A 14,514-nucleotide genomic window follows, 5' to 3' on the forward strand; every position below is an offset into this window, starting at 1 on the left:
CTCGTTCCGTTGTCTTTCCCTTAGGCATCTGTTGATGAAATTGCGGAGGTATCCGTTTTTGGCGTATACATTGTAAAGGTGTTTTTCTTCCTTTTTTTGCAGTTCTGGTGTACTGCAGTGTGTTGTGGCCCTTTTGAATAGTGTCTTGATGCAACTTCTTTTGTGTGTGTTGGGGTGGTTGCTTTCGTAATTAATAATTTTTAATTATTATAACCAGGGCATTAACGATCTCTGCTGCCACTTCCTTTAAGATCCTAGGTCGTGGGCTATCATGTCCTAGGACTTATCTGCTTTCAATCCCAATTGTTTGATCAGTATTTTTTTTCTAGTGATTGTGATTGTTCTGAGCTCTCCCTTTCTAAAATCTCTGCATTACTTATTACTACTGAGATGATATTAGTGGCCCCTACCCTTAAACCTGAGGCAAAATATTTACTTACTATCGTCACCATTTCTGTGTTCTCTACTATTAAAGCCCCAGTCTGATCCACCTCCTAACACCAACCCAACATTTACTTTAGCTACTCTCTTCCTTTTCACCTTGCTGTAGAAACTTTTTTATCCGTTTTTTTATATTTCATGTTAGCTTCCTTCCATAATTTAACTTTGGTCTTTTTATGAATTTTTAGTAACCGTTTGTTAATCTTTAAAGTTTCCTAATCATCCAGGCTGCCACTGGCCTTTACATATGGTATGACCTAGTTTTTCTCATTATGTTATCTTTAACTTCCTTGCTTAGCCATGGATGTTTTCCCCCCTCTTACAAGCTTTCTTCCTCTCTGGAATGTATTTCAATTGGGTGCAATTGAGAAGTTCCTCAAATATCTGCCATTTCTCATTACCTGTTCTAATTTTTAGTCTTCCTGCCCATTACACTTGGGGCTAGCTGTGTCCTCATGCCCATGTAATTACTGTTGCTTAATTCCAGAATGCTAGTGTGGGACTCCAGTTTCTCCCCCTCCAACTGAATTTGAAATTCTGACATGCTATAATCACTCTTCCCTTGAGGATCGCTTTAAGAGGCCAATCCTTTCTGACTGAGATGAAGAGAAATTTGTGGAAAGCAGGCAGGAAAGTGACGTTGAGGCAAAAGATCATTCATGATCACCTTGAATGGCAGAGCAAGCTCAAGTTGTCATTTGACTGTCTCCTGCTCTTACTTCTAATGGCTATTTTCTATTCAATTATAGTCTGCCTAAAGCTCAGCAATGTTTTTCATTTCTTTTAGAATCTAAAAACCCAAGTATTTTCTGAAGGATTGAAGCCACAAATAGTTTAAACAAAACAATTGCACCATAAAAAAAGGACGATAACTATATCTTAAATAAGCAGTTACTTTAAAGATAATAAAAATAGAATGAACACAATTACTTACGATCTAAATCAAAGGCTTCACCCCCACTTTCCTTCTAAACTCATTAGACATACACCCAAGACAATCAAGTCAGATGCTTATCAAAAGTTTAGAAAATTAACCATTTGGTTGATTGTATATACGCTAAATTTTATTCCATTGACTTCCCTTTAAGTCACTTCAACCATCCTTAAGTTGCAAGCTCCCTGTTCATCATTGTACTCTCCAACATCTTCGGCTGGGTTCAACAAGATTAGATCATAACCTCTGCCTCCATCTTGTTCTGTGTGTGGCTTTCCTCTGTTTTGTTTTCTGGGTTGCTCTACATCTCCTTTCTTTCTTTTTTGGTTCCTGATGTATTCAGATGGCTTATATGTAGCAATTCACACCTCATTTGGAAACAAATTTTGTTTATTTACTATCTCCATTAGCATGTAGTTTGGGTGTTGAATCATAATTTTGTTATTTAATCTCCCTTGACTCCACCCTATCACAGATCTCCCTTGTCCTCCCCTTCTCCTTTCCACTGTATTTTTAAAATATATTTTTATTGTAAAAAAGGTTTTAAAAAAATTCCAGCAAACACAAAACAAGACAATTCAAAACAGTACAAAGGAAAAGCACAGATCTACATTTGTGTATAAATATGTATATATTACAAAAAAAGAAAAAGAGCCCACAAAAATTAATAATAACTAACAACTAACTGACAAGTAATAATAAGTATAAAAATAATAATACCCAGCAAAACAAACCAGCAGCTCTCGACTATCGAGAGCACGAATTCATACATATTCATATGTTTGTAATTTTTCTACTCTGTGTATTAGAGTCATTAAACATAATCGTTATTGCAAGGTTTGTGAAAGTTTGTAGCTCAGGTTGAGGTTTAGGGTGTAGGTTTGCTCGCTGAGCTGTAGGTTTGATATCCAGACGTTTCATTACCTGGCGAGGTAACATCATCAGTGGCGACCTCCAAGTGAAGCGAAGCTGTTGTCTCCTGCTTTCTATTAATATCTTTCTCCTGGATGGGGTTCCTGGGGTCTGTGGTGATGTCATTTCCTGTTCGTTTTCTGAGGGGTTGATAGATGGCATCTAGATCTGTGTGTTTGTTTATGGCAATTTTATAGATGACGTTGGTTTTGTCCATGGGTTGTACTGGGTCTTTTAAGTTTGTTAGTTTTTGTTTGAGAGTGTTGGTGGGTTTGTGTGCTACTAGGATTCCAAGGGGTCTTAGTAGTCTGGCTATCATTTCTGAAACTTCTTTGATGTATGGTAAGGTGGTTAGGGTTTCTGGCTGTGTTTGGTCTGCTTGTCGTGGTTTGTTCTTGTTCATAATTGTTATGGCTATATAAAAGCCCTTATTAGTGTGGCAGACAAATCTGTGCGCAGGTAATCCAAAAAGGGCTTCCACGTCTTATAGTGATCCTCAGTTTTATGGTGCACCATACTTGTCAGAAAATCCAAAGGGATGTGCTCCAGCCCGACCAGCTTACCCCAGCCCGACAGTCCCGGGCGATTTTCTGACACCCACCCTCGCAGAATGTTCTTTCTTGCACAAAAAGTGAGGATACAGAAAAGCTTCTTTTTTTTCTGGGCATCTAAAGGAAGTACACCAGCCGGGCCAAGAAGGAGAGAGATTGGATCCGTCTCCACCTCTGTCACCAAAGACCCTCTCTATTGCACCTACCACAGCGCTCCAGTATGTCTGGAACCTGTGGCAGGACCAGAGACAGTGAGTGAGAGTGCCCATACTCATTTTGCACTTGGGACAGGTTGGAGATACTTCCACTTTAAATTTATCCGGAGCCAAGTGAATCCTGTGGAGAATCTTCAATTGCAAGGCATGGCTCCTATTGTAAATCAAAATCCTTCTTGCATTTTCCCAAATATCCTCCCATGCCTCAGATGAGATCTCAATGCCCAGCTCCAATTCCCGTACCTTGCAAAGTCACTCGTCATCCGAGGGGCACTCTCCCAACAGGTGATAGAGATTGCTGACAGAAAGTGTGTTCTCAGCACTAAGCACCCTTGTCTCTGTGTCGGATCTGTAGGAAACAGTTAAAAGTGTAGTTTTTTTTTAATGAAGTCCCTAATTTGAAAAAATTGGAAGAGGTCTCTACTGGGAAACCCGTATTTCCAAGCTAACTGGTCAAAAGACATCAATGTGTCCTACTCAAATAAGTTACCCAGGCAAGACACACCGCTAACTGCCCATAGTTCAAACCCCGATTCCATCATCCCCGGCATACCAACTATGGGTTTGAGAATTGACATTTTGGCAATATTGCCTTCACTTGCTGCATTGCCCTCCATGCTTTAATTGTACTGGTAACTATTGGATTATGGCAATATTCCTTAACTGTCCTCATTTTGTCCAAGAACAGTAAACTAGGAAGGGGGCACCCTGCCTGAGAAACTTCAATGTCTAACCACAGTGAAAGAGGGTCTCCACAGTCCCAGTCACTCACGTAAGAACTTAATTGATAGTTTTTTAAATATATTTTTATTGAAAAATAGATTTTTTTAAATGTTACAACAAATACAAAATAATACAAAATAATACAACTCAAAACAATACAAAGTAAGAATACAAAAAGAGTAAAATAAAACCCAATCTGCCCTCATGATGAAACGTATAAATATATGTCGTAAAATATATATTAAAAATCCCCAACTAACTATTTAACTAAATAAATAATACCCAACAACAAACTAATAGATAGTAATAACTCAACTCAGCCAAACAAGACACTCATAAGTTCACAGTTCCTCCTCCCTGGATATTGGACTCGGAAAACACAATCGTTACGGCTATATAAAAGCCCTTGTTAGTGTGGCAAATAAATCTGTGTCCAGGTATCCCAAAAAAGGGCTGCCATGTCTAATAAAAAATCTCAGTTTTGTGGTGTACCGTACTTGTGAGAAAATCCAAGGGAATATGCTCCACAACAGTCTTCTGCCAACCCGACAGGCCCAGGCGGTTTCCGGGTACCCAACCTAGCAAGATATTCTTTCTTGCATGGAAAGTGAGGATTTTGAAAAGTTTTTCTTATGCGCATCTACAGGGAACACACTGGGCAGGCCAAGAAGGAGAGAGATCGGGTCCTTCTCCACCCTTACACCCAAAATCCTCTCCATTGCACCCACCACAGCCCTTCAGTATGTTTGAAGCCTACCACAGGACCAGAGACTATGGGTAAGAGTGCCCGTACCAACCTTGCACTTGGGACATGTTGAAGATAGCCCTGGTTTAAATTTTGACAAACAGTCCAGAGTCAAGTGGACCCTGTGGAGAACCTTCAACTGTAAAGCATGGGTCTGATTGAAAATTGATATCTTCCTTGCATTTTCCCAAATATCTTCCCATGCTTCTGAGGAGACCTCAACACCTAGCTCTCTCTCCAACACCCTGCAGAATCAATCAAACTCATCTGAGGGGCTGGCCCCAGCTGATGATATAAAGTGCTGACAGAAAGTGTTCTCTTAGCACTGAGCACCCTCCTCTCTATGTCGGATTTGTAGGGATCAGTCAAAAGTGTAGTTGTTTTTTGAATAAAATCCCTATCTCTGTTAGATAGCTCGCATTTCCGTTCTAACTGATCAAAGGACATCACTATGTATCCCTCAAATAAATCACCCATGCAAGACACACCCCTAGCTGGCCAGTGTTTGAATCCTGAATCTATCGTCCCCAGTTGAAAACCCAGCATACCCACTACAGGTGTAAGAGAAGATGTTTTGCCAATATTGCCTTCCCTCTGCTGAATTACCCTCCATGCTTTAACAGTATTGATCACTATTGGGTTATGGCAATACTCCCTAACTGTCCTCATTTTGTCCAAAAACAGCAAGTTAGTAAGGGGGCACCCTGCCTAGGAGGTTTCGATATCTAACCATATTAAAAAAGGGTTCCCACAAGCACAAAGCAAGCTTCGTTGGTAGCTTTTAATGTCCGGGAGATCCACTCCCCCCAATCTCTGGACGTACCCAAACAATGCTACTATTTGTAGATACTAAATCGTTCAGATTAGATTATTTTGTCCACAAAGTCTCTTGCTTTCTCCTCCAACGGGTCAAAGAACGTACAGATCCATCTAAGGTGATCTGAAGCACCGCCCGGTACCTCGGAGAGAACTGGATCCCAAGCTCCCTCAGTCTTCTCTTGACACTGTCATAGGAATTTCTTTTCTGGGTCACCACTGCTGAGAAGTCCTGGAAGAACATGATCTTATAGCCCTCATAGATTAGGGCCTTTGGATCTTTCCCTGGATTCTGGAAGCTTCCACGATTCTCTCCTGATCTCCATAATGATGAAACCGCACCAAGAGAGGATGAGGATGTTGACCTGGACCTGACCTCCGCACCGTGACCCGGTGAGCTCTCTTAATGTTCAAGCCTCTCATTCCAGCCTCCAAGTTAAGGAATTTCGGTAACCAGTCCTCAATAAATTCTGCCAGCTGCTTAGCTTCCTTATCCTAAGGCAGACCAATGATCCAAATATTTTTTCTCCTACCCCTGTTCTCAAGATCATCCACTTGGTCATGCAAATTAGTGACCTGTGTCTCCAGGACTTGGATCCTATCCTTGGAGGAACTAGTATTAGCTTCCACCGCTGTGACTCTGTGTTCAACCTCATCCGTCCTCCTTTCCATGTCTCCCAGCTGCTGTTCATACTTCTGCAGCATGATAGAGATCGGGGCCAGCTTCTCCTCGATCTGCTTCTCCAACATCTCGTGAGCTTCTTCACCGGGCCCTGGCAGGTAATCGAGTCAGAGGATCCTGCAGGCTGAGCCGCGGGCCCGGCCTCAGACGCTCCTCCTCCCTTCCTCAGTATCCCTGGACGGCGAAAACCCAAGGAAGTTGATTTTTCACAATTTCCTTGGACTCCTCGACCTTTCCAGAGTCCCAGGATATCGCGATGGTCCAGGTTGGGTGGGTTAGAAGTTCGTCCACTTGCGCTGAGGTGCGGAGCTCTCCAATCCTTCCAGATCACCGCCACCTTGGATTCTGCCCAATTGATAGCTTTTAATATCCGGGAGGTCCACTCATCCCAGGCTGTGGGGTAGCTGTAACTTAGTTAGTTTGATAAGGGGTCGCTTGTGATGCCAGAGAAAAGAACTGAACCAGCTATTCAGTCTCCAGAACAAAGAGAGCATTTGAATACGGTACAATAGAAAGGGGAGAATTTAGAATTCCTTCAGTGTGGAAACAGACCCTTTAGTCCAGAAAGTCCACACTGAACCTCTGAAGAGTAACCCACCTAGACCCATTCCCTACATTTCCCCTGACTAATGCACCTAACACTATGGGCAATTTAGCACGGCCGATTCCCCTAACCTGCACATCTTTGGACTGTGGGAGGAAACCAGAGCAAACCCACGCAGACACGAGGAGAATGTGCAAACTCCACACAGACAGTCGCCCCACGGCTGGAATCGAACCGGGGTCCCTGGTGCTATGAGCCATAATGCCACCCCAGAATATTCATTTTAATGAGGGCTATCCGACCTACCAAGAAATCGGCAGCACTCCTATCTTCAAAGGTCTTATTTGATTCTTTTGAATAAATGGGCAAAATTGGCTTTAAACAGCTGGTCAAACACAGGAGTAAGGAATATTCCAAAGTAAAGAAAACCCCCTTGTGGCCACTTAAAGGGAAATTGAGATTCGTCCTCATAAGCAGGCATTTTCGGGAGGCATGGCCTCCGATTTTGTGAAGTTGATCTTGTAACGCGAAAAAAAGCCAAATGAATTAATGCATTGTATCAGACGAGGTACCGAACCTGTTTGGTTTGACAAAAAGATAAGAAGATCATCCGCATACAATGCAATCTTACGTGACTTTGACCCCACTCCTGGAGCAGATATAGTGGGGTCCACCAGCAGCTCAATCACCAGCGTAAAGAGCAATGGTGAGAGGGGACAGCCCTGTGCACGATGCTCAACCCGATCAAATGCCTTCTCTGCGTCTCGAGACATCACTAATCCCTGTACTGACTGTTGTTGACACACTTGGATCACACTGAGTAACCTCCTGACATTATTAGACAATCTGCGGCCCTTTATAGAGCCTGTGTGGTCCTCTTTAATAAGGGAAGGCAGTACAGTTTCTAGCCTTAGCGCAAGACTCTTAGACAGGATTTTGAAATCGACATTTAAAAGTGAGACGGGCCTATCAGAAGCACAGTCCTCCAGGGCCTTCCCGTTTTTAAGGATAAATGAGATATTGGTCTCTCTTAAGGATGGTGGGAGGTGGTCATGACTGTGTGAATCATTGAACATACTGATCGTCGGTCCTGACAGTATGTTGATAAATTCCTTATAAAATTCATTGGGAAGTCCGTCAGGATGCGGCACCTTTCCATTCTGGAGCTGCCTCACGTCCTCCTGCACATCTCGCACTGACAATGGGGCATTAAGGAGAGACTCTTGTTCATGGGTTACACCTGGGAGAGCCAGATTCTAGAAAAAGGACTCCATCCTAGCCCTCCCGTCCTCACAACTTTCAGACTGGTATAGTTCAGAGTAAAATCTCCAAAATGCCGTCTTAATGTTTTTAGAATCACAGGCTAGGTTTCCGGTACCTTCTCCGATTGAGGTGATTGTTTGAGGGGCGCTCTTTTTCCTGGCAAGATACACTAAGTACTTGCTCGGTTTATCCCCACGCTCAAACAACCTTTGTTTTGGTAAAGTAAGCTCCTTGTTAGCTGTCTGTGTGAGCATGGTGTTCAGTGTGGACCGAAGTGCTGTGATCCTCTGTAATTTAGCCAGCGAGGGCCTATGCCTTCTCAGCTGACTTCAACTGTGTTGCGAGCTCACCCTTCTGCTGTTTCTTACTGGCAGAATAAGAAATCACTAACCCCCCCAGGCATAGGCTTTAGCGGTTTCCCAGAGAATGGATGGGTTACTGGCCGAGCCTGAATTAACGTCTTAGAAAGACCTGAATTCATTGGAAATGTACTGGATAAACTTGCTATTCTTAAGGAAGAAGGGTTCGAGTTGCCAGTGCCCCAAACTTACTATAGTTTCCTTACTCTTGACCATGAGGTACACTGGGATGCGATCAGAAATAGTGATATTGTCAATTGTACAGGACACCATCGAGCCCAAGTGTGCTGTGGGAGTCAAAAAGAGATCAGTCATGGTATGACATTCATGCAGAATGGAAAAACATGTAAAATTCCTGCCTGTAAGGTGGTGACACCTCCAGACTTCCACCAAGCCTAGTTCAACACACAAATCCTTTAGTTACTCAGATCATAAAGAAGATATCAGGGGGCCTTTGGGCAATCTGTCTACTATAGGGTCTATTCGACAAATAAGAGTCCCCCCTATGATAATAAGCCCAGGTGCTGGGCTAATCAGTTTAAAGAATGTGACTCACAGGAACTTGAGGGGATGGGCCAGGGACAGTAAACATTTAAGATACCATATTCTTCCACATTCATCAAGGCTTTAAGGATTACGAATCTCCCATATGTGTCTTTAATACACTCTAACAACTTAAATGGGAGATTCTTCCTAACAAGTATGGCCCTCCCTGCTCCTAGTATTAAAAGATGAAAAAAGACCCAGTCATACCCATTTTGTTGCAATTTCAAATGTTCCCTATTATCCAGGTGCATCTCCTGCAATAAGGCGACATCCACCCTTTCCTTTTTAAGACTGGAGTCTTAAAAGGTAAAAGTACCTTTTACCTCTTGACCGACGAGTGGCTCCCCTTAATGTTCCAGGTACACCATTTAAACATGTCCTTAGCCATAACGTTCCGCAGCAACATTGAGACTCCAGAGAGGAAGAACCCAAATTACAAATTGCTGAGCCTCAATGAAAGAAAATCCACAGCACATAGAAATTACACAAACTAAAATAGCTACAACTAACAAACCTGCAAAACTTCCAAAAACTATGTACATCAAAAAACGAAATCACATATAAAGCGCCAGTAGCACTGATTAGGGGAATTTACTCCCCGGTCAAAGGGGGCAACGGCACACCCCAAAACCCTCCTAGCCATCCTACCCACCCTCTTGACCCCTCCTAGCTGGGGTCGCACCACAAACACTGGTAGAAAAGGAAAAAGAAGCCAGGAAGAAACAGAAAGATTAGCAATAGAAACTAATGAGTTAAAAGTAAATGTGCCACCCATCCCTTGATATAGCTTACCTTAGAAGTTAACGGTAAATACTCTGTCCATCCCGAACATAATTTAACATAACTTATTACCAACAAAAAGGAGACCCAAACAGGACTTCCTTTAAGAAACACATAATCGAACAGCACTATTACCTGTACCTATTAAATCATCCAGTCTAAGTTAACATGTCCACAAAGTTCCTCTCTTTCTCTGGTGAGTCAAATAAGTGTATGGATCCATTAAAGGTAATCCAAAGCACCACTGGGTACCTTAGAGAGTACTGGATCCTGAGCTCCCTCAGTTTTTTCTTGATGCCACGGTAGGATTTCCTTTTCTGGATCACCGCCATCAAGAAGTCTCCAAAAAACATGACTCTGGAGCCCTCAGATTCCTTCCCTTGGCCCTGGAAGTTTCCATGACTCTCTGTTTGTCTTTATAATGATGGAACCACACCAGAATAGGGCAAGGGCATTGGTCCATACCTCACCTCCGCACCATGTCCTGGTGAGCTCTTTCAATCTTTATTCGTCCCTTTTCAGCCTCCAAGCTAAGGAATTCCGGTCACCACTTCTCAAAACATTCCACTGGCCGCTCACCTTCCTTCCCCTCCGGCAGACCGCTAATACGAAGATTCTTCCTCCTGTCCCGTTCTCAAGATCATCGACCGGATCAATTAAACCATGGACTTGCATTTTCAGGGCTTCAGTTCGGCTCTTGGATGAATCACTCTCAGCTTCCAGCACTGTGACTTGGTGTATGACCTCTTCCTACCTTTTCCCTAGGTCTCCTAGCTGTTGTTCGTGCTTAACAGAGATCAGGGCCAGCTTTTCCTCGTTCTGCCTCCGCAGCACCTTGCGAGATTTGGTGACGTCCACGATCAGGGCCTAGTAAGTAAGCAGTCCCGGCCTTGGGCGGGCTCCCTCCTTTCTTCGGTATTTCCCTGCAGCAAAATCAAAGTTAAGTAAAATTTTTAAGTTCTTTGGCTCTTTTATAGTTTTGTTGGTCAAAATGACTTGACTGGGATGGGATTTAGCTCTGTCCTGCCAGTGTTGTACAGTGAAGCCCAACAACGCAGTCCTCCTAGATCGCTGCCATCTTGAATTTCCCCCTTTCCACTGGTTTAATATCTCTCACATTTTTATTTCTCTTCGGGTCTGATGAAAGATCACCAATCTGAAATGCCAACTCTGTTGTTCTTCATAGATGTTAACATTCAATAAAAGGTTCATCATGGTAGACTGGTCAGCAAAGTTAGAATGCTTTGGAATCAGGGAGAGCTAGCCATTTGGATACAAAATTGGCTCGAAGGTAGGAGACAGAAGGCGGTGGTGAAGGTTTTTTTTTGGACTGGAGCATTGACCAGTTTTGTGCCACAAGAATCAGCGCTGGGTCCAGTTTCATAAATGATTTGGATGTGAACACAGGAGGGATGGTTAGTAAGTTTGCAGATGACACCGGAATTGGTGGTGTAGTGGACAGCGAATCAAGCTATCTCAGAGTACAACAGGACCTTGATCAAATGGCCAATAGGCTGGCAGGATTGGCAGATGGAGTTTATTTTGGTTAATGTGAGGTGTTGCATTTTGGAAAGGCAAATCAGGGCAGGACTTATACACTTAATGGTAGTGTCCTGGTGAGTGTTACTGAACAAAAAGATCTTGGGGTGCAGGTTCATGGTCCCTCGAAAGTAGAGTTGCAGGGAGGTAGGCGTTTCGTACCCTTGCCTTTATTGGTTAGTACATTGTGTATAGGAGTTGGGATGTCATTTTGCAACTGCACAGGATATCGGTCAGGCCTGTTTTGGAATACTGCATCCAGTTCTGGTCTCCCTGCTATAGGGAAGATGTTGCTAAACTTGAAATGGCTCAGAAAAGATTTAGAAAAATGTTGCTGGAGTTGGAGGCAGCTGAAAAGGTTGGGGCTACTTTTCCTGGGTGATATTAGTTCTAAAATAGCTTTATTCTTATTTGTTTCAAATACGTATTGTTCCAGGAAACTGTCATCAAAACATTCTACAAATTCATCTATTGCCAATATGATGGTATAGACTTTATGAAAATTAAAAATCTCGACAATTATTACATTGACATTGTTACAATTTCCTGTCATTTATTATTGCAATACTTTGTCCAATGCAACTATAGTGTAATAAAAATCAGAAAATGCTGATTGGAGTAGTATATAGGCCCTCTATTATTCCTCATTATTCCTTTTCCTGATCTTCTGAGCCAAGTTTTGTTCACATTTTTTGTCCTTCTTTATGTAATGGGTACTACTTTGTTCTAATCTGTCTGTCTTTTCAAAGAGGCATATACCCTGAGTTATTTATTTCCCTACTTTTGTCACTTTGTCTCTATAATGACAATTAGATGTAAACCAGTTATCTCTATCTGTACCAGTAGTTGATATATTTTATTGCAGATGCTTTGTGCCTTTTTTAAGGACTGTTTTACTTGTGTGGGGTATTGATGGACCTGTCTTCAGGATCATTGTTGAGTCAATCTTTGGGGGATATTCTTCTGCCAGTTTTGGGGATATGAAAGTGCATTGTTCAACCAATCTCAGGGTTCATGGTTAGCTCAGTCTTGGGGCTCAGTTCTGGTTTATTTCTAAGTGTACAGCAGGAAGTGACAGCTCATGCAGATTTCTTCTTGTAATATTCCATCTGAAACATTAATCATTTTAATTACATTTTCAGAACTTCATTGAGCTCATTCTAGAACCAAGTCTCCTCCTTAGTAAAGCTTTACTTTCTGCAAACATAAATCCAAAAACAGAGGTGAGTACTGAAGTTTGAGAGAGGTGTTATGGGGGCCACCCCAATACAGAAGTGAATCATAGAACCCCTACAGTGTGAAAGCAGGCCACTCAACCCATTGAGTCCACACTGGCCCTCTGAAGAGCTGCCCACCCAGTCCTACTCTCTACCCTATCCCTGAAACCCTGCATTTCCCATGTCTAATCTGCCTACACATCTCTGGATACTGTGGGCAATTTCCCATGGCCAATCCACCTAAACTGCCCATCTTTGGACTGTGGGAGGAAACCAGAGCACCCGGAGGAAACTGCATAGACATGGGGAGAATATGCAAACTCCACACAGAGAGTTGACTGAGGGTGGAATCAAACTTGAGCCCCTGGCACTGTGAGGGAGCAGTGCTGAGCCACCATGCTGCCCTAGTGAGAGAGAGTCTTTCAAACACCAGTGCGAGTGAGGGGTTGCTGACTCTCCTCAGATACAAGAGTGTGAAAGAAAGGTTGGAGGGTCAGGAGAAAAGTTCATGTCTTGTGTAGTTTAGGCTTAAGGGGAGATATCAAAAATTTTCCCCTATACATTTTGTATGAAAGAGGAAACTGTTTTAAATGATAGCATTAGCGAAGGAGTAGATGTGGGAGTACGATAACAGGCAGGAAAGCAAGCACATCAATAGATGGAGGTTAAACAGTGTTCCGATGTGGAAACTATTGGTTGGACATGACAAAACTACACTTAAAGAATTCATGAAGCAAGATTTCTATTAACGAGGGCCGAGGAGAAAGGAAATGATGTAGCATGACAAGACTGAACGTAGTCAGCACCTATGGTGTGTGATAAGAAGGAAGTCAATTTGGTGAAGTCATTCATTCGGGTGATGAGTGGAAAAGATAGCTGATGTTAAAAAAGGAAAGAGGTGTGAGATAGAACAGAACCATAGAACAGAACCATAGCAATCCTCTGTTAATGGAAAATACTTCTGAAGAAGAACTTTAGTCACAGAAGGCAGGCAATGTCATAGTGAAACACGCTCAATACATGATTTGGAGATGTCGGTGTTGGACTGGGGTGGACAAAGTTAAAAATCACACAACACCAGGTTATAGTCCAACAGGTTTTATTGGAAGCACGAGCTTTCGGAGTGCCTCTCCTTTGACCTGATGAAGGAGCGTCGCTCCGAAAGCTAATGCTTCCAGTTAAACCTGTTGGACTATAACCTGGTGTTGTGTGATTTTTCACTTTGCTCAGTACAGTTTAGGTGAGTATCGGGGGACTGCTAATGTTGTCCCATTACTTAAAAAGGAAAGAAGGGATAGACCAGGAAATTAGGGGCGAGTCAGTCTAACGTCAGTGATGAGGGAGTTATTACAAAGAATTTTGAAGGACAGAATATATCTGCATTTGGAGAGATATGGATTCATAACAAATAGTCAGTTAAGAGAAGGTCAAATCTGATCAATTTTTTTTAAGATGGCAACCAGGAGAGTTAAAGAGGGTAGTGCACTTGATGCGATCTATGTGGACTTTAGCAAGGTTTTTGCTCATGTTCCTCAGGGCAGACTGGTCAAGTAAGAGCCCTTGGAATCAAGGCAAGGAGGCACATTGAGTCCAAAATTCACTGAGATGGAAGACGTACAGGTGATGCTGTAGATGTTACTGCGACTGGGAGTCTGTTTTCAATGGGATTCTGCAGAGCCTGATACTGGGGTCCTTGCTTTACTGTACCTTAATGATCTGGCGTTAAATGCAAGAGGATGATCAAGAATTTTGCAGATCACACAAAAAATTGGTAGCCTGGTAAAACGTGAGGATGATAGCCATAATCTACAGGAGAATATCATTGGGCTGGTCAGCTGGGCGGAACAGTGGCAAGTGGAATTCAACCCAGAAAAGTGTGAGGTAATGAACTTGGAGAGGGGTAGCAAGGCAAGGGTTTACACAATAAATGATGGATCCATGGAAAGTATCCACAGATCCCTGGAGCTAGCAGGACAGGTAGAGAAGGTGGTTAGAAAGGCATGCTGGGCACTTGCTTTTCTAGAATACAAAAACAGGAAGATTCAAAAATATAGAAATATAGAAAACATGTGCAGAAGGCCATTCAGCCCTTCCAGCCTGCACCACCATTCAATACGATCATGTAATCTCAGTATCCCACTCCCGCTTCCTCTCCATACCCCTTAATCCCTTTAGCCGCAAGGGTCACGTCCAACTCCCTCTTGAATCTATCTAGCAAACTGGTCCCAACAGCTTCCTGTGGGAGAC

The 14,514-nt window shown here is 42.8% G+C and overlaps 1 protein-coding gene across 1 annotated transcript in view; it reads left to right on the forward strand.

The window, feature by feature from the left end:
• The window catches only part of LOC122542036 (extracellular serine/threonine protein kinase FAM20C-like), a 77,038-nt gene extending 66,736 nt beyond the window's left edge, over positions 1-10,302 (forward strand). Inside the window, exon 3 of the mRNA XM_043679325.1 lies at positions 10,277-10,302. Within this exon, the coding sequence (XP_043535260.1) occupies positions 10,277-10,302 (26 nt within the window). The remainder of the gene's footprint in view (positions 1-10,276) is intronic.
• The last annotated feature ends 4,212 nt before the right edge of the window (positions 10,303-14,514 follow it).

The sequence above is a fragment of the Chiloscyllium plagiosum genome, chromosome 39, assembly GCF_004010195.1.
Source record: "Chiloscyllium plagiosum isolate BGI_BamShark_2017 chromosome 39, ASM401019v2, whole genome shotgun sequence".
Classification (NCBI taxonomy): domain Eukaryota; kingdom Metazoa; phylum Chordata; class Chondrichthyes; order Orectolobiformes; family Hemiscylliidae; genus Chiloscyllium; species Chiloscyllium plagiosum.